Below are 21,861 nucleotides of genomic sequence, written 5' to 3'. Positions count from 1 at the left end.
TTTATTCAACTTATATTAGGTAATTTTGTTCAGAATTGGATTACTCTACAAGTCTGTTTAAAAGTTTTATGTGTTTTTTCTTATTTAATTATTGTACATAAAACACAAAAAACAAGATTTTTTTACCTCAATTTATTGGTTTTCACTCCAATTTCTCTTAACTACTAATGCTGCTCCTTAATTAACTAAAAATTTTAGTATGATCTCATTTCACCAGGGTAACTGAAATCTGTGTGAAATCTTTCACTAGCCGTAATTAACAAACACAGCATTTTAAGATATTTGTTTATATGAACTTCTTCCATTATTTTTATGAGTAAAATAGGTTATGGAAAGTCCCATGTATTATAATTATGATTTAAGAATTTTTAACTTCTAGAAAAAAAGTATTTGAAGTGCAACTAAATTAAATCATGAAGACAAAAGTTAATTATTTTTTGACTTTGACTGTTATAGAAATTAGTTATTTTTTATTAACTTTATAATTTCATTATACTTTTTCCACTTTGAAAAAGTACTTATTGAAATGTAATTAAATATATTTCAATGTTTAAATTTAATTATTTAATTACATTTCAATACTTAAAAACTGTGGTATTTAAGATTCAATAAAAGCACAAACTAATTTTTTATTGAGGCATTACTTCTCCCATAATCAAAATTGAAAACTCTCAAAGATATCTTTTAGTTTTTATGGTGAGAATGTAAAATGCATAAGACAGAACCGAGATTAAGAAATATTGAAATCCATTTTGTGCCAATGGTAAAATCTATTAATATGTCACACCTGTTGACTGTATCCTTCCAACGCGTATTTTCTGAAGCCAGACCAGTGACTAATCGATTGGCTAAATCAATAGTTTCTGCTGTTTTTTCAGCTTCTGTTTGACACTGAAGCTTATCTGCAACTGCATCTTCAAAACGTTTAGTCAAAATAGCTAATTCAGCTTCTAATGCCTGTAAGAAAATTCATTTAAATTATTTTTAAGGCAAGAGTTTTTCTATGTATATTATTCTTAAAAATACACCCACCAACAAGCAAGATCTTGATTTCAAGATTGGAATTAATAATCAGTTTTTGAGTTATTACAGTTTTAGAAATAAACTGTCTGTATATTTTAGAACTATACACATTTGCCAGTTCTCAGCATCATTAAATTTGTACAGAATTAAAATCCAACTAATTTATTATTTGTCGTATTAGTAGAAAGTATGATTAATAATCTATAAACAATTAAGTTCAATTTGTAAGAAATATGTTTATCATAAATTAACTAAAATAAGTGTCAAATTGTTAAGTCCAGAAAAAGAATCTTCACTAGATATGGTAACTATGCAAACTCTCATAAAACCTCCAGAAAACAATTAAAATGGGAAAAATAAAATAGTGCAATATTTGAACCATTCTTAATCAGAATATATTCTTTTCAGTAGCAAGTAAAAACATTAAATGGTGTTGGAATTTGAGATTCCTCACCACCACAATTAACAAAAAAATTAAATTTTAAAATTCTTCTGCTTAAAAAGAATGATTTATTTCCAGGAGTGGCTGACAAACATAGTGTCAGATCCTAGTCCTGCCTGAAAATTTAGTCTTTTCCCATGATTTAATAAAAGAGAAATAAAAGACTGCAATATTCAAATCATTCTCCAACAAAGCTAATCCCATCGTAAGGTAAAAGTAGCATGAGGACTTCCACACCCATTTAATTGTCCAAAGACATCAATCACTTATTCTACTTCGTAGGCACTCCTAAATCCACTATACATGATGTTAAACAGAAGAGATTAAAATTATATGCAAACAAGCATCAAAAATATGAACTCAACCAGATGATTGTCTTAAATATGCTTTGCTAGAAAAATAGATAATTTCAAAAACTATGAAAATATCTTATATGTATATATGATATATTTCTTTATATATATATATATATATTTCTTCTATGCGTGTGTATGTCACTGAACTTCTCCTAAACGACTGGACTGATTTTGATGAAATTTTGTGTGTGTGATTAAGTTGATTCGAGAATGGTTTAGATTCACAATTTGATTCGATAGAAAATGTTTTTTAATTTATTTATTTATTTATGTGTTGTTGATCTTGCGTTGGTTAAGTTTCACAATTAAATCATCCGGTAGGCAGCGCTGCGATCGCGTTTTAGAATTTTTTTTAATTTTTGGTTTTTTGGTATTTCAGTCAGAACCGGTAGTTGGTGGTGCGATCGGATTCTAGGAAATTTTTTTATTTTGTTGCTTTTTCACGTATCAGTTACTTGCGTCGTAGCTTAATGTTGTTATTACATTAAAATTTGTATTTTTTAACAGTTTACTGTGTTTAAAGAGTAGTTTGAATTAAATCCGATAGGTAGTGCTGTTCTAACAATTGGATTTATTTACATTCTGACTTTTATATAAAGTGAAAGGTTAAATTTTATGAAGTTCCGTAATGTTTTGTAAGTTTCTTAATGTTGAGTATTAATTGTAATGATTTTGCAGCCACAACCCTTTTCGTTAAAAAAATTATTTTCCACCAAATACTGTGATTAGAGACTGGTTGTGAATTAAATCCGATAGGTAGTGCTGTTGTTTTGCCATTTGGATTTATCTACCTTCTGACTTTTATAAAGTGAAAGGTTAAATTTTGTGAAGTTCCTAATGTTCATTGTTTTTAAGGTTTTATGAAATATTTCAATTGTGTTCATTTAATTTGCATGTATACTCAAATCTAGCAATAGCGAAGCATTGGCGAGTCTGCTAGAATTGCGCGCTTATTGAGAATATTATTTATTTAAATAACGTTTTAAAGTGTAATTAAAAAATATACATTGTGCAAATTTGTAAGATGCAGTATTGACGTGAGTATTTAAATGATTTTTCATGAATTTTAATGATGTATATACCTGCATTCAATAACAATGAACTTAACCTACAAATTTAAATTGTCAGTTCTCATTTGATTCTATGCAACTTATGAAGTATTGAATGGCTCTTTGAAAATAAAAATGCCAGTTTTTACAATAAATTATAACATTAATAAAAAATTTACGTATAATAATTATAGTTTAAAGTATATTTAAAATTTTAAATAATAATTTTTGTAGCTGATTAATTTTATAAAAAATTTTCTAAAATTGTTTTTAATTTACAATTATCTAAAATTTGGTAAAATAGATGTTAAAATAAACTATGAGAAAAATTTCTACTAAAATTTTAACAACGTTGCTTTTTTTACAGTGCTTTAATTTTTTATTAATTGATTAATTAAGCTATCACATGGTTCAAAATTATTAAATTAAAAAAAAATGCAGGAGGTACTTTTTTAAAATGATCTTAAGTGAAAATTAGAAGTAACGTGGATGAAAATTTAGGCACTTACATATTAACGCCATCGCAGCTACAGCTTTATTTAAAAACAGAGTAGTCAATCGAATTTCGGTGGAAAATGAACAGTCTCTTTATTAATTTTAATAAATGGTTATTTATATTTATTTATTTTATAAATATAATTTAACCAAACTTAACCTACACTCGCTAACCTTGACTAATTAATACCGTAATTTTTTGAGTATTTATTTAATAAATTCAATAATTATATAAATATTGTAATTATTTATTATTTAAATAATCAAAACACTCCTGTTTTGTTGTCAAGGTTAGCGAGCGAAGCGAGCGTAGGTTAAGTTTGGTTAAATTATATTTATAAAATAAATAAATATAAATAACCATTATTAAAATTAATAAAGAAACTGTTTTGAATCTACATTAAACTCTTATATCGGCCCATTTTCCACCGAAATCCGATTGACTACTTTGTTTTTAAATAAAGCTGTAGCTGCAGTAGCGTTAATACGTAAGTACCAAAATTTATTAATTACACTAATTATTCATTTTACGACATTTCGATTTTCGTCAGATATCTCAAAATTTAGTGAAAATAAATATTAACCATACTACACATAATTAATCAATAAACCCATTACAATAATACAACAATCACAAACTGATAATAGTCATATTAATGAAATTTCGTCCACATTCCTGCTAATTTTAACTTAAATAAGTTACTTATATTTATATGTTGTGCATTTATTACAGAAAAATGCCACGTCAGGACAACGTCTGTCGGGTCCGCTAGTATATATATATATATATATATATATATATATATATATATATATAAAACACTCACACATAAATCAAATCAACATAAGTAAATAAATAAATAAGACAAGAATTTTAAATGACTAGCTAGAATTAAAAATATTCGTTCTATATGATAAGCAAGACGGAGAAATTGCATTAAAAAAATATAAGAAATAAATGGGATTCATGTGAGCAAAGAGTCTACCAGTTTCAAGATTTGTTTTCAAATCAAATGTTTTTATATATGAGAAAGAAACTGCTTCAATAATAAATATATACAATACCTCTAGCTTTTGTTTGAGCTCTTGAAGCTTAGCACGTGCAGCAGCTAAATCTTCATTAGCTTTTTGTAATGCCTTTCTTTTTGGCAAAACAATACACCACACCAAATGAAACTTATGAATGTTTATTACCCAAGAGCATAGTCCTTGAAAAATAGAGATTAAATTAAAAAGACAATTTTATGCTTTTGATTAAAAAGAAAAGCAAGTTAAATAAATTTATTCACAAACCCTGTAACAGCATTAAAAAATATTTTTTTTACATTTTTAATCAAATTAAAACAATACAAAACTTAAGTTTATTTTTCAAACACCGATTAAAAATGGATTAAACACTTTCAAAGAAACTTTTGATAGTGTGAATTGAAAATGCGTGTCAAAAAATATTCTGTTGTCTTTTCTGTAATATTAGTTAATTTTCTTTTAAATGGGTAATAAATGAAGTGAAAACTAAATTTTTCAGTGAAAATGAAATAGATTTGCAGAATTTGAAAATATTTAATAATTATAATCAGGTAAGTTGCTTTAACTAGCTATGAAACTTTTTTTAATATTTATTTTTACTTGCATACTTGTCCAAAAATAATTGCAAGAAGTTGAATTATCTTACTAAAACAATCTTTATGATAATAATAGAAATTGTAATTGTTTATACTGTTATGTTCCACCACTACACTTCTATAATTCCAGTGCACAGCCACTTTCTGATGCACTGTACAAACAGCCTGAGTAGAAAATACAATAAAGCAGAAAATTTGTAAATCTAAACCAAACAATCACAATTTTGGCAAACTTTGCTTGGATAGATTAAAATCATCTTTGGTCAGTTTAAATTCATCTAAATTTTATTATATATCTATATTTATAATGAACAGCAGCTATATTATAAACACAGTACTTTGGATCCTCTATGAAATCTAATTTGGCTAATTGATCTGTTCATACTATCCTGCCATATCACCAAATCCTTAATAAGTAATATTTTCCCCCCTTTCATTAAATTCAATACAGATCAGTAATGTCCATTCAGTAATGTCCTGAATGTAATGTCAAGAAATTTAGAACAGGTCATGTATATAGATTTACTTTCTTCTTTGCATCAACTGTCTTTTAAATAGATATTTTAATGAGGAAAATCAGATGTATAAAATGACAAATGGATTTTTTTTAAAAATTGATTGTAATTATGATCATGCATGAATTCCATATAAACTATTTGCATGAAATTTTTCAGATTATGCAGTTTAATTGGTATACAACATACAAATATAATCCTATAATATTACCTGCAGCAGCAGATGATTTTGAAACAACAAATTCAGGATCAAATTCTGGATTAGTAAGATAAGTTTTCTCAATTTCTTTAATAACATCTGCATGAATATTTTCTTTATCATAATGTATTAAACTATCTAGAAAACCATCTATTTTAGCCATCATCACCTATAACAAATAATAAAATTAAATAAAACATAAAATCAACTCATTGAATTATTTGGAAAAATCACTAAATTTACACAAGCTTATTTACCAAAGTTTGTCAATTTGTTGTAGTACATTCTGTGACTTTTTTGTCTTTTTACTAGTTTTTCTTTAGTTTGCTTATGTATTAAGATACTCAGACAATGAGGTCATATGGAAACCAGTTCAGAAATATAATTCTGATTTCATTAGGAATTATGAGTATTATTCATTAAGTTATGTAATTAATGGCACATTAGTTTAATTTATCCACAATCATTATGTTTGCAATGAAGATAGGTTAAATATGGTTTTTTTTTTTTTTTTCGTTGTCTGTGGGCGAAAAACACCTGGGCGTTATCATCGCCCGGTAGATATTAGTAAAAGGGTAAAATAACTCCGAAATAATAAACTATACAAGGTGTAAACGTAATATTAATCATATAATAAAAATTTACTAAAACAAGCCAAGAAGGCAGAATAAAACTCAAAACCAATACCATAGACAAAGTTGATAAAATATAAAAGTTAAAATAATAGATTAAAAAAAGTATGTAAAACTTACCTAACTCCGATGGGTTGTGCAAAAAAAATCCCCTCCCCGGATAGTAAATTAAATACATAGAACCAAAAAAAAAACCAAATTGAAAATAAAGGTTAAAATTAAAAAAAAAAACTCTCCTTACAGAAAAACATATATGAGCATATCAAATCCTTTGCAGTAACCCGGTACTATGCAAAAAGAGAAAACCCCGCTATCGTTGCACAAGACACATCCCAATATACCCAGAAACATCACGGATGTTTCTGGGTATATTAAACTGACGACACAATGCCGCATAACATATGCAGTCCACGAGAATGTGGTGCACAGTCATGCGGCAGTTGCATCGTGTGCACAGCGGTGGGTCTTCTCCTGACAAGGAGAAGAATTTATTTTCCCAGGTGAATGTAAGAATTATTTAATTAGAAAGCAGGTCGAAACAAAACTAAATTTTCAGCAAGTAATGAACTTTATGTTCATGTACTGGTTAAAATTTTGTTCTTCTTACCTAAGTCAATGAATTTCAGAGATGTGTTTGGTTATGGGGGTGGGGGGGGGGGTAAGGGGTGATGATGTGTCTCAAAGCCTCTCTCTCTCTAAAGTCAACTTCACCTTCACGAATAGCAGATGCTTCGTGCACCCTGTTTATATTAACGAGGCTATGATGACTGAATGACTCCCGGTATAAGAGTCCCCTCTCCTTACCAAGTGTCAATTGCCTGTCAAAGGCAGATGAGTGGGTAAGGATGAGGTAACCCCCTCTTCCCAGGGATGATAAATTGTCCCTAAAGGTGGAGGAACAAGTAACATCATCAACGGCAGGGGGATGCAGAAGGCAACGGGAAGCCACTGCATTAATTACAATAGGATAGGAATTAGGTATAGGATTTCCAAGTTGTAATATAGCTGCATCCAATTCAAAATTTTCTGGAGCTTCAATTCCCTCATTTGGATCTCCAGGGGGGGGTATGTCTTGGATAAAGTTGCAAAGAGTAGACATCAGAAGTAACTTTTTAGAATAGGAACATGGAATGTAAGAACACTTTTAAAAGCGGGGAAATTAGAGGAAGTTAAGATGGTGATGAAGAAATCAGAAATGGACATCTTAAGCATCTGCAAAACTAGATTGGCAGGAAATGGAGGTTTTTGGTCTGAAGATTTCAGAGTTACTCACAGTGGCAGTGCAAGGTCAGGAAGAAATGGAGTTGCAGTAGTTCTAAGAGGGAAATGGAAGAACATCATTTTGAACACATACCACTATAGCGACAGAGTAATCATTGTTACAGTTAAAGCCCAACCTGTTAATTTTTGTTTTATCGTAGTCTACCTACCTACAACTAATAGTAAGGACGAAGAAGTGGAGGAAATATATCAACAGATAGATGATTTAATGAATGCCGCTAACATATGCTTTGAAATGACCAAGAGAAGAAGGTATACTTGGACAATGCCAAGAGATGGCAGGAGATACCAGATAGACTATATTCTGGTTAAAGATAAGTATAAAAACCAAATAAAGTCTAGTCATTCGTACCCTGGATATGACATAGATAGTGATCATGTCCTTGTCATAGCAAAGTGTGATACTAGATTTCGGAAATGCAATAGAGCTAGCCAGCATAAATGGTGTATAGGAAAACTCAAGGAAGAGGAAATAGTTAACGAGCTGAAAATAATGATAGATGAGTTGATCAGCAGAGAAGAAGGATGAGAAGAATTGAAAGAAACTATAATAGTAACGGCTAAGGAAATAATAGGGCTAAACAAGTTAGAACCAAGGAAACCATGGATGACCAAAGAAATACTGGACCTCACTGAAGGCGAAACAAGTTAAGAGGAAAAGACCTGGAGAAGTACAAAAGTATAAAGAACATGATTACTCAAACATGCAGACTGGAAAAAGGAAGGTGGATTCAAGACAGAAATTAGGAGATTCAGAAAGACCTAGAAAGAGGAAAACTGACGAGCTTAGTCAAGTATTAGTTCAATGATGATAAAATCAAGAACGAAAACAAATATGGTAAGGAATAAAAATGGGGAACTTCTCTTTGATTTAAATGATGTAGGTGACAGATGGAAAGAATATATTGAGGAGCTACATGAAGGAAAGGATATTGTTAACAGTAGGGAATATCTGGAAGATGAAAATAGGGTGGATAAAGACATGATGGGACCGCCTGTATCTAAAGAAGAATTTGTCAATGCCTTGAATAACCTGAATAATGGCAAAGCAACAGGCACAGGTAACATCCTGACAGATATATTAAAAGAATTAGGAGAGTCAACAAAGGAGTGTTTGTATAGGCTTATCAAAAATTGCTATGAAGAGGGAATGATACCGCCACTAGATTTTATGAACAGCAAAACTGTAATAAATTCCTATGAAGGAAAATGCGATCGATTGCACCAATTGCAGAACTTTCTCTTTGTAATCCCACACTTCAAAGATAATGCTAAACATTGTTAAAAGCCAAACAGAAGGAAAAGTTGAAGCAACTATAGGAGAAGACCAGTTCGGTTTCAGATCTGGGAAGGGAACTAGAGAAGCGATGCTAGCACTGACAGTGTTATTGGAATTTGTTTATTGATAAAGCTATCATTGAAATGAAGGAAAAAACAAAAGGGAAAATCGGAATTAATGGAAAATCCATACATTATATCCACTCTGCAGATGATATTGTGTTACTGGCGGAATCAGTAAGGGGAATGTAGATTATGTTACACTATCTAAAGAACTGAAAATAAACTTAAACTTAAGGAAAAGACAAGGACTAGGATTGTAGGAAAAACAAAGGAAGGTACAAAGGTTGATATTAAATTAGATGCTACTATTGTAGGGAAAGTTGACAGTTTTTGTTATTTGAGAAGCACCGTCACTAGCAATAATAAATGTGTCACACACAAGTAAAAAGAAGAATAGTGCTGGCAAGACGAGCTTTCCAGGATAAAAAGAATTTACTGACTGATAATCATATGAGTATGCAAAAAAGGAAACAGTTTGCTAAAATTTATGTCTGGAGTGTTCTAACTTATGGATGTGATGCAGAAAGAAGACTGAAGGATTTGGATGAGAATAACAAGAACAAGCTGAGTGGATAGGAAAAGAAATGATCAAGTGTTAGCAAAAGTGAGTGAGAGGAGGTCCTTGCTAAATGTTATACGAAGAAGTGCGAATTGATAGGACATGTATTACGATATGACCAGTTCTTGATGAATATATTTGAGGGCAAGATTTTGGGTAAAAACCTAGAGGTAGATCGAGAGCAATCACTATCAATAATGTTAAAGAAGAGATGGACCTTGGTTCTTATAATGACTTGAAGAGAGAAGCGGAGATGAGAGTGACATGGCTAAATCGACAAGGCATAGCCTTTAGTGAATGATGATGATTTGGTTACAAGCCAAGAGATTTATTTATGACTATTTAGTAATTAGGCTAGACATGTGGTTTGGGTACAGATCTTGCTAGATCCCATGTTGGACATCAGCTATTTATAATCTCTTCACTCTCCTACAAAGAAATTTTTCAAACTCAAAACAACATGTAACATATCTGCATAAGATATTTTCATAAAAATTACAATACCTTTATTGAATAACCTTGGCAAATTTTACTTCTTACTTTACTTCTAACGCAAAAAAACCAGCAAATGGATGAATATTATTCATCCTTTGGTAGACCACCCTTATTTCAATTACACCATTGGGTTTTTAAATATTAATGACTATTATTTTTACTTAAAATCAATCAAATTATAAAACACAAATAAGAAATGATTTGGAAACAGATTTGGAAACAGATTTAGTAACATATTTAGATAACAGATTTAGTAATCAATTTTAGTAATCTGTTTCTACAGAGTATTCCTAGAGATTCTGGTGATATTTCACTATATGGTACCAAATATACCAATGCTATAAATATACCATGCTATAATCTGTGTGTGCGTGCATTTGCACATGCACACGCATGTGCACACACACACACATATACCCATATTGCACATCTTACAGACAAGCACACCTAAGGACCACCACCTTCACCACAAGATTCAGGAGCCAGTCTGGTCTTGGCACCTTATCCACTGAAATTCTCAATGTCACCGCCATGAACTCCTCATTGGCGAAGGGAGGCGGAGGTCCCGTCTCTTCCCTGTCATCCACCACTAGCTCTTCTCCATGGGGGAATAGCCCCTCTATGATACACCACACTTCATCTGGGTCTCGGGTTACAGGTACCCTAGGTCTCTTAAGGTCCTCCAAACTAAGATCCTGTATGGTCTCTCCCAACATCTGAGTTGCTTCCAGGCCCTTCGTTTAAACTCACGAATAAGTCCAGCAAGCTCCTTCCTGCACTCCCTATAGTGTGTCGCATATATAGCTCTCAGAGAGTGCAGGTACGCCCAAGTCATCGGCCTTCTGGCTTTATGGCATTCCATATGTTTTCTGGCAATGTCCAGAAGAGTCCACCAATAAGTCAGGGGGTGCCCCAGTCTGCTATATTTCTGTGGTAAACCCACACCGGCCTCTTGAGCTTTCTTCTCCACTGTGTTTGCATCATATATACCATGAGTTTCTAGGACCTCAGCGAAAGTACTCTGGTCAAAATTCTTAACATTCCAGCCCATGAATGCAGGTGAAACACCTTAAGTTTGTTATCACTGTTCCTTGTATAATGTCAAACTCTAAAAATCGGGTTTTTATATGTACCAATTTTTTTTTATCATGGGCGATTAGAATTTACTTGTAATGCCATTGATTGTGGGTTTTATGTTTCTATATCTAAAAAATGTATTTTTCTGTTCTATCCCATTTCCACACATAAATTTAAGTTCATTAAAAATTATCAAATGTTCATTACTTATGAAAAAAAAAATTATACTTATAAATATTATTAAAAATAAAATAAATTTCATTTATTTTTTTTTCATAAATAAAATATTATATTTACTTATTAAAAAATATTATATTTATAAATTCAAACAAAAGTATGAAATGATTAATCAACAGATCGTTTTTGAAGATGATTATTTAATTAAAGACATTGTTGATTCTGGCAGTTGGCTTATAATCAGTTTTGTTATTATTTTGATCAGTATTGTAGACTTTTTTTGGATTATTTGAACTTTCACAAAGTTTTATATATATATATATATATACATAAAATTTTAAAAACTTTCATTGTACTACAGCTCAATCTTCTATGAGTTCTAAAAAAAATTTAAATGGAAAAAAGTATCCCTCTCTTTCACAAACTTTAAAAAAATTTAATGCCACCAATGCCTCATACATAAAAGATTTTTGAGCCATTTTTGAGGATTTTACATTGTCCCAGTCCAGAGATATTATTAATCAAAATACAGGACAACACACATACATTCTGTGGTTCTTTTTTATGTTTTTCTAACCAGGCGGGTCATAAAAATTTGATAGTTGCAAAAAACCAAACACTGAAATTTTGCACTGATTTATCAACCTATATAATATCTCTGTATACTTTTCTATATACTATATACTGTATAAACTATATACTTTCCCTTCATAACTACATATTAAAAAGTTAATAGTATTTTATACCTTCTTATAATTTCAAGTTATATTGCTTTGAGCTTATTAACTTATAATTTATCTCATATAAATAGTAGCAATAGAGTTAAGCCATGAAATCTAAACAGCTTCATGAAAACTTTGTAATTATATTCATAACAGTCCATTAAAAGGACAATTTTCTTACTTTACAGGCCTTCCAGCTTCTATCCTTTGGAATTTTTCCTTTAGGTGACAGTAAAACCATAACTGCTTCAGTTACATTTACTACAGCTGCTGGAGGACTTCCAAAAGATTTTAACTCTGTCAAGTTATTCTGAAATAAAAGTCATGTCATAAAATATTAGGGTAGAAACTGAGTGTGAATAATATATACACATGAAAAAAAGATAATGCTCAACATGTGAATGTTATAAAACATTTTCTGATCTTCAATTTCATCTTTCTTTTACATTATACAGAAAAAATTGTGATTTCAGAAGTTGTAGAAGGTAGCGTTACAATAGATCTAAGAAGCTAAACTTCTGCTACCGCTCTGGATTTAGTACAATAAATTATTGACATCATTATCATATTATTTTTCATTTGGTACAATACATAATTAATGAAAATTAAAATCTTTTTTTTATTAAAATGTAACTTTTTTAAAATAAAATGTACACCTCTGTACAGATTATTTTGAAGATCTGATTAATATTTATTGTTAATGTTAATTGTTACTGGACGTTGCTGTGTACTTTTGGACATGTAACAAACACAGGACATAAATAAATATTCAAGTAAAAATACATAACACACATCCCAGTATTTAATGATTACAATAATATATACTTAAAAAATAAAACGATATACAGCATAAATAAACAATAACTAATTACCTAAGTAAATAATAAAACTATATTAGAAAAATCAGTTAGGTAACACGCAATAAGTGAAATTATACTACTACTACTATACTATAACACTATAAAATTAACTTTAAATGTGCTGTCATATCAAATAATTTTTTATTAAATCTGATATTTTTTTCATTCAAACTGAGTTTATTAAATATTAGAGTTAGCGTTACTTTTGGACAACACTAATAACCCCGTTACCAATGTATGTAGATTCCCACTAATCTTTTATTAAATGATTATGAACTGTATTTTTAAAATTCCCACTTCCCTATTTTACAAACAAAGGACCTAGTGGAAAGTCTGCAGCGCATCGTATTTGATAATACAATTGGACACACTAAACTTTAAAGTTACAGTATAGTTTTCAACTAGATTTTTGATTTCAACAAACTTAATTTCAATAAGGATTTAACAAGATCATTTGTTTCCTCTACCTCTCTACCTGTATAATTCAGTGTTATCATAGTTAGCTATGTGTTGGTTATCAGAATTAGTTGTTTCTCATGAATATGTTTCTGTGTTCAGTTTCAAGTATTTTGGCAGAACAATAAGTTGATCTTCAAATTAATCTATACTTCAGTGTAAATTTTATTTAATATATATTTGTTTTTTAATAAATTTTAGTCTGTATCAACTGCATTGAATTATTAGTATTGACCAAACAATTAGGTTAATTAATTTTTAATTGAAAACTGAATTTTAATGGGAAAAGAATTAGCAAACTCCACCACACACTAGCCTTGAAATTCTGCAGTCAGCCAATCCAGTCTCCTACTCTGAAGAAGCTAACTACAATAGAAAAAGCTTAAATCAATAAGTGCCCATGAAGGAAAATGAAACTTTTTATCAGATAAAGCTGGAAAATTAAACATTAATATACTAAAATTAACTAACCATAATTTTCTGTCAACAGCATATTTTTATTTAATCTGAAATTTTCAAACTAATTTTAAGCTAAATATTCAAAATTAATTATTCAGGCAATGTTTTACTTTTTATTTTATTATTATAAAATGTTGTATTATTTTTGCAAAACTTTAAATAAAAAATTGTGAGATGAATGGAAAGACAAGTGAAAAAATGGCAAACGTCGATCAATAATTAAGACCAGCTGCTGATTTAGAAGTGAATACGCTAACTATTACACTGACTGGTTGGTCAGTTGACATTGCTACATTTACTTTAAATTATGTTTAAACATGAAATGATCAACAAAGCTGGCAAAAACTAAAATGATGGAGGTTGTATGAAAGGTCAACACCAAACTACTTTACCCTACCATCCCTGCTCTAAAATATAATTTAAAGAATTGAAAATCTGTTTTTGTAATAATTCCATATATCTTACCTTATTTAAAGTATTTAGAGCTTCATTAGCAGCTGCTAAGGCAGGTTCAGCTTGCACTAAATCTTCCTCACAAACTTTTTGTTTGACCATAATATCCTCTTCCATTACACGGACTTTTCGTTCCTCCTCAGCAACTATAAAAGTAAAAGTACGGAAACACTGTATCATTATTATTATTAAAGTTTATTTCAAGTTTCTATACTGTTATTTTGATAAATCTGGGCACAAATTTGAATTCAAGAAAATGTACACACAAAAAACACAATAACTAAAAGCTGGTTTAAGTCATTAAATGCATCTTAAGTTTAATAAAAGAAAAAACTAACAAGCCTAACTACAATAAAATAGCAACAGTGATAAGAAAAGTTGCTAGAAATATTTTTTTTATAATCTTTTCAATCAGCAAACAACCAAAATGGTTAATATATGATACACAGTAACAACGGTGACCATTAATTATTTACTACAATCTCCATTTAAATTAGCCAAGAGATAATATGACCATTAACAATAACTGTCCATAGTATATATGAGATATTATTTACATAAAATATAATATATTAATTAATTATATTAATATAATTAATTATATATATTAATTATATTATGTAAAATATAATAAATACACTATGTGTTACTATTTTGAGTTTGTAGAGCTAAGAAAAAATTTATCTACAGGTTGATATCTAAAAGAATTTTAATCCAAAAGCTTCTGCATAAAGAAAAGAAAAAGTGAGGATGCAAACATACTTTACTCCATAATAAGAAACCTTACAGAATTAATATAGCAAAAAAATTAATAGTAAAATAATGTTAATAGAATCTATAAATATTCAGTGTTTATTTCATACTAAAATTCACGGTATAAATATCAGCAGTGTGTATTTTTGTTAAGTGTATATACTGGAGTGAGATGGATGAAATAATGTGGAAAATGTTGATGTAACTGGAGCTGGAGTGGGGAGGACTGTTTATTGGCTGCACATTAGAGTATTGTCACTCTGTCAAACATTGGCTTTTGAAAAAAGAACTGTTGAACATACATTCGTGGGGGAAATTTATTAGAGACGAAATCTCATTTGTCTACGAAAGTTCAGGGAGAAATTTGAAAAGGAAGCCCCGTGAAAAATGTTATTCAGAAGTTTATACGAAACAGGTTCAATATCAGTACAATGCAGGTCATACAGCATGTTAAAGTGGTAGTAAAAAGATTTCCTTATAAATCTTTGCCGATACTAAACCAAGAAAAAACATTTCACTACGATGTCACACTGCAGTAAGGAAAATGCTGAAATGTTATCCGTATCAAATGCAGGTGAACTAACTAATGCTTATTATGCTAAAAGCATTCACTACTGTCAATGGTTCAAAAACTTCATTAGAAGCAACACTGACAAGTTAGATAAGTGTCTTAACAGATGCAAGCGTGATTTCACCTTGGTGGGTATATTAATAGAACTACTACTAGACCTGGAGTACTGAAGACCTGCAGTATCTTTGAATCTTTCCTATACCCACAAAAAGAGTAGATGTATGGTGTGTGATTTCAAAGTGAAATAATAACACATGCCTGAAAAAATTTGGGTTGTGGAATGTTATTTAACTTTTGGTAATTGATTCCTATGTATATTCTTTAGTGCTGAATCTGAAAATAACCTTCATTTTTTCCATCATGTCAGCATTTTTTTGCAAATCGCAAATTTCAAAATTTGTAAAGTTGAAAAATTTCAAAAATATGATACTATAAAATAGACCTGTCTATTTTATAGTATCTTTTATTCAGTAACTTTTTTTTAAAATAAATTAATATAATATATTTAATTTTTTGGCTTATAGTATGCATTCTTATTTATTTATTGTATCTATTCTATTTCTTATTTTATTGTAGAATGGTATGCTTTCAAAATTTATTTTATTAGTAACTGTTTATTATCAATATTATAGCCCTGTTTAAAGTTTGTTATTGTATGCATTACAAATGTAGAATGCAATTATACTGTTCATGCAGTGTATTTTACCTCGTTTTATTTTTTTTGTTAGCAATTTTTCCATCATTGAAAATTTGAATGCTTAAAACAAAGGCATCAACAGAAAAATGTGTTTCACCATTGTTTTTCTTGTAAAATTTTAAATCAAAATGATATGTCATATGTCAACCTTCCCATTTGAAAAAAATTAAGTTTGATTCAGTATGACTGATCCAAGATGATGATAAAAAAATAAAAACCCATCATAATGCAGATTTTTTTAACTACGTAGAACCCCATTCTTTCTGCCTCCAAATACCTCTCAGATATGCAGTAAGATGTTTCCATACTTAAATATCTATTCCATATACTTGTGTATATGGAAATATCACATGTGTGTGTGTGTGTATGTGTGTATGTGGGTTTTTTACATTTTTCAATGTTTCATGACCCAGAAACCCCAAAAACAAGAATTGGGGGGACGTAATGTTCGTATGTAGATTGTTCGTGTGTTTGAAGCCTCATCATAACTTTTACCTAAATTATGATGAAATTTGGCACAGACTCGCATACATGAGGCAATTTGTTGGTAAATGTTTGGAGTCAATATCTTCAGGGGGATGGCTGGGTAGTTTCTTTGGGATCAATTTTCAAAAAATTTTACAAAAATAACACTTTAATATAAGGTCAGTATATGTGTACACAGTTATCGTACCATTTAAAAAAAAATTATTAATTTATTATTTTACATATTTTTTAACTAAATTTTTCTTTCTAATCATAGAAGTATTGTAAAGTGGTCCCAAAAAAAAATACTTTGGGACAATATTATGGGTGGAGGAGCAGAAAAAAGTAAAAAAGTTTTTTTTAAACATTTGTCTGTATTTTAAGTGAGCTTGTGTTGCATTCAAAAATACCAAATATAAATTAACTACACTTACCAAAGATCTTCTCTTTGGTTACTTTATCTTGTTCCTTTGCCACAATCTTAATCAGCATGGTAGCAGCAGATGTTTTCTCAGCAATTATCTTTTCTTGTGCAGCCAACTGTTTTTTTAATCCATCCACCTAAATATTAACAATAAAAGGAACATTACTTAAGTTTTTATGAATGGGTAAAAAAAAAATAAAAATATAGTATACAGATCTATAGTTGTATTGTCAGTATGATAGGGGTGAGATCAGACTAAAACAATTATAATCCATTAGTTATTCCAAATATTGCCACTGAGTTTTCAGTATCATTGTTATCACTGTATCATTGAAGTTATATTTTTATAAAAATTATCAAATTATAATAATCTAAAATACTTAATAAATATGTATATTTGTAGAAAATGAAGATTAAACATGACCCCATTACATGATATTAAAATCTATCTCTATTAGGGAAAAAGACAGTTTTATAATAATAACTTTTATAGTAATTTGAAAGATTGAATTTTTGTCAAAGAAGAAAAATTCTAAATTTTCAGAATAAAATATGCTGAATGAGTACTTCATTCTCTCAAACATTTTTCTCTAATACTTCAATAGTTATTGTTCTTAAAGTGAACATTCATTGCTTGCTATCATTAATTGAATTTATCGTAACAAAATTAACAAATGAAAAATAATCATAAATAACACCACAACCAATATCTTATCTTAGCAAGCTACAATTCTTAAATTCATGTTAAAAACTCTATTATTTTGCACTTTCTACATATATGCTCATGAAACCGATCAACCTTTCCTAGGGTATTTCTTGTTTGGAAAAAAAGAAATCTTTTTTGCTTGTATGTATGATTGCAAAAATTTTCCAGTTTTCAATAGTGACCAATAAAGAATAAATAAATACAAAATTTTTACCATTTAATAAAATGTTATTGTTTAATTCTGAGTAATAATAACTCAATAATAGTCTTCTGTAGAGATACATTTTTCAGTAGTTAAATTACAAAAAAAATACATAAGACATTCTTATAACATCAGAAAGTTTTATTTAGAAAAGGATAGTTTTTGAAAGTTAATCTAATCAAAAATAAACAAGCAATGCCTGTTTAAAAATGTCTTGACACTTTGAAAGTTGGTTATTAATGCAAATGTATGCATGTGTTACACATCGTCTATGTAACACATTCATTCATAACTGTATGCAGCACATCAAATCTGATCAAATAATATTAAATAATCTTTTAATTTTCTTAACCAGTGCTTAAGATTGAGATGCCACCCCAGTGGCATTTTACTTTTTTCACTTTATTTCACTATTTCTTGCAATTCATTTTATGAATCATCATTATAATTTTTAATTAATCATTATAATTTTTAATTAAAACTGTCTACAAGATACATACAACATGCAAAACAAACTGATTTTTTTATCCATTCAACCCATCCCTCAGAAACCTTTTCCAGAAACATTTCTTTCATACGTAATAGTTTTTCTTTTTACACTTAATACAATGGATGCATTTTTTTGGCCAATTATTAAGTGCAAAAGGAGTATTAGTATTAAGTGTAAAAAGAAAAACTATTACATATGAAAGAAATGTTTCTGGAAAAAGTTTTCAAGGGATGGGTTGAATGGATAAAAAAATCAGTTTGTTTTGCATGTTGTATGTAAATTCATCTCTTCCAATACTTCACTGCTAATAGCAGTCATGCATTCTTATTTTTAAATATAAAAAAGGAGTAAAAAACAAAGTTGCAATTGGTAAGCCAAATATAGTTTAGTAAAATAGTTAATTTAGTAAAATCAATTCTTCCTTTATTGTTGTTGTCTACATTTTCCTCTGTACTAAGTATATTATAAAGATTAAAAGTAAAACTCAGCAATCCACCATAGTAGAGAATCTGATAATATTTCTTACGTTATTATTACTTCATTTGTACATCAAAAGCACTTTTGAGGATTTACCCTTATCGTCAGTTGATCAAAAATTAAAAACTTTAAAATTATATATTAAAAATTAAAATTATCACACATATACTGTAAAATATGCAGTCAAAAATTAAATATTAAAAATTAAACAGTTATAATAACATCAAATTATTTTATTAATTTTTTTTTTTTCTATATGCCTGTGGCCAGCCACTGCACAGTACTGCATGTAGTGACTGACCACAGACATGAATAGGAAATTTGGAAAAAATTTTTAAAATTTGGTTATTAAGAATATTTAATTTTTAATATTTAATTATAATGTATAATTTTTTAATGTCTAATTTTAAAGTTTTTAATTTTTGATCAAATGACGATGAGGGAAAATCCTCGAAAGCACTTTTGATGTACAAATGAGAAGTAATAATAAGGTAAGAAATATTAGATTCTGTACTGTGGTGAATTGCTGAGTTTTACTTTTAGTCTTTAATAAAATATATGTTACATACATATGTACAGTCAATATCATAGTTATTTTGACACAAACTGATTTAATCTGAATGTATGTACCTGTTCAGATGTTCCAACCAATCGCTTTAAACCCACTTGTAGGCGTTTTGTTTTAGCAATAACCTCTGCTGCAGTTGTTTTTAACAGTTTAGAATACAGATGTATTTGTTCTAAAAATGATTTTGGAGTAGTATAATTGTAGCGGCGTTCATTAAGTAAATACAAACCAGACATTTCATTCACACTTGTATGAACATATGCCATAAATAAAGATACTCCTTTTTTTAATGAAGCCTAAAAAAAGAAGAAAATAATCAATTTTCTACATTTAAATCATAGTAATAAGTAACAGTAGTAATTCTAATTTCTGATGTTACTTTTAAAATAATAACAATAAAGAAAAATGATTGCAACCTTTCAGTGTATGTATTGTGCAGAAGTCATTCACCATGACTTAAACATATAGTGACTTACTAGCTACAGAGCATGCCTACAGCACACCTCCGCAGTTAAGCCATCCAGGCGGGGAGCATACCGGAATGGGATTATTAGGTGTCCAAAATTGATTACCTCTTGTATAAAGATATTTTTTTGAAAACTGATAGCGAAAGTTAAATTAGAATTTGGCACACACACATACACACACCCAACCTGTCCAACCCGGCATCCTCTGATGCATCATTCCCTTGCAGGCCGCGCCAATGCTCACTGTCTCCTATGAGTTTTTTCTGTTTTGCCGAGTTCTTCTAAAACTTTTCTATTATCATTTTTAAAACTTTTCTAAAAATTTTCTATTATAATAGTCCACTGCTTCACAGCCTGTAGCATCATTATCTGCTGAAATTCCTCAGGTCTGAACATGTCCACCCGACTAAGGGCATCCAGCATGCACCTCTGTACATCTTGGAACCTTGTACAACAGAAAAAGACATGATACAGAGTTTCCTCCACATCACAGGCCAGACAGTGGTCTGAATGGTCAAGAGTGAACCTAAACAGATACGATCTGTAACCACCATACCCGGCCAGGAATTGCATAAGACTATAATCAATTGATCCGTAATCAGGAGGGACACCTTGTCACGAGGGACGCACTCCATCATCGAGATTAATTCTTCCTTCGTGAACATTAGTAGATCCAGTATCTCACCTGAGGTAATAGCTGGAACCCCATCTTCATGCGGAAATAATCCATCAATGATGTGCTGGGCTGCCTCCATATCCATAGTAGTGGGTACTCTAGGTCTCACAGCATACTTAACAATAATCTTGTATGGTCTCCCCCATGGATTCTTTTCAATCTCTTCAATAAGTTTGCACCAGCAACACTTCTTGGATTCCCTTATGAACTTCTGTAGCTCCCTCCTTCTCTGTTTGTAAAGTACCTTACAATGTTCCCTAGCTGAGTGGAAATAAGTCAGCTGAGTTTCCCTTCTGGCCCTTAGGTATTGACTGCATTTCCGTGAGATCTCCTCATTCCACCAATAAACAGGTGAACGACCAGCCCTGTAACACTTTCTACTATGTTTACTCTAGACTAACATAATTAATTTGTTGATCTTTTAGAACTGTATAGGATCACTCTTTAGTCAGTCCATTTTTCATGTCTCTTTGAAGGGACTGTTTGGGCCTTGCAGTCTTCCCAGTACTTTTTCATATGTTCAGATTTCTGTACCCTTTCTGGTGTTGAAAATGTATATGTTGTGAGTTTCTTTCTTGTGAGTAAGAAGCAAGTGTTTTTATCCTCTATTCTTTTGTTTAATTTTATCTTGTCTGTGGTAACTTCTGGTTTAAGGCCAATTTCCTTACATCCTCTCTTATTTCTCAGATCCGTCTGCATCCTGATTTGGTGTTTTTCAAGTCAAGATTGTTTCAGAAGTCTTGAATCTTGCATCCTTTGTAGACAAAGTTGTCTACAAAGACAACTTTGTTAGGCATGGATCCAACACTGCCCACTGGCTGTCTTTCTGGCACTTTTTGTTGATGCAGACTCTTTCAATTCTTCTTTTGATTTTCTGGAGTCTCTCATTCTTTGATTGTTTACTCAGGTAGAATAATCTTTCTGCTGCATGTGGCTTCTGGTTTTATAACTGTATTGTGGCACCTCATTTTTGCATTTATGGATATCATAACTAAATTATTCATAAAAACATCCCAGTTACCCGATGGAGGTCAACAAGTAACAAAAGTTAAGTTAAGCTCAAGTGCCCACTGAAAACAAAATGTCTGCTACTTACATTATTTTTTTTCACAGCAGTATGATTTAAAAATGTTTTAAAACTTAATATTTTAA

At 30.0% G+C, this 21,861-nt stretch overlaps 1 protein-coding gene across 1 annotated transcript in view; it reads right to left on the bottom strand.

Moving 5' to 3' along the window:
- Positions 1-21,861, bottom strand: part of LOC142326949 (dynein beta chain, ciliary-like) — a 235,359-nt gene that overhangs the window by 45,296 nt on the left and 168,202 nt on the right. Inside the window, exons 46-52 of the mRNA XM_075369680.1 lie at positions 19,629-19,862; positions 17,134-17,260; positions 14,226-14,359; positions 12,167-12,295; positions 5,714-5,870; positions 4,431-4,573; positions 788-957 (exon numbers count right to left, since the gene is read on the bottom strand). Coding sequence (XP_075225795.1) covers positions 788-957; positions 4,431-4,573; positions 5,714-5,870; positions 12,167-12,295; positions 14,226-14,359; positions 17,134-17,260; positions 19,629-19,862 — 1,094 coding nt within the window. The remainder of the gene's footprint in view (positions 1-787; positions 958-4,430; positions 4,574-5,713; positions 5,871-12,166; positions 12,296-14,225; positions 14,360-17,133; positions 17,261-19,628; positions 19,863-21,861) is intronic.

Source organism: Lycorma delicatula, chromosome 6 (genome assembly GCF_047948215.1).
Source record: "Lycorma delicatula isolate Av1 chromosome 6, ASM4794821v1, whole genome shotgun sequence".
Classification (NCBI taxonomy): Eukaryota; Metazoa; Arthropoda; class Insecta; order Hemiptera; family Fulgoridae; genus Lycorma; species Lycorma delicatula.
The sequence above is the reverse complement of the archived record's forward strand: the minus strand, read 5'-3'. Positions and strand labels throughout refer to the sequence as shown.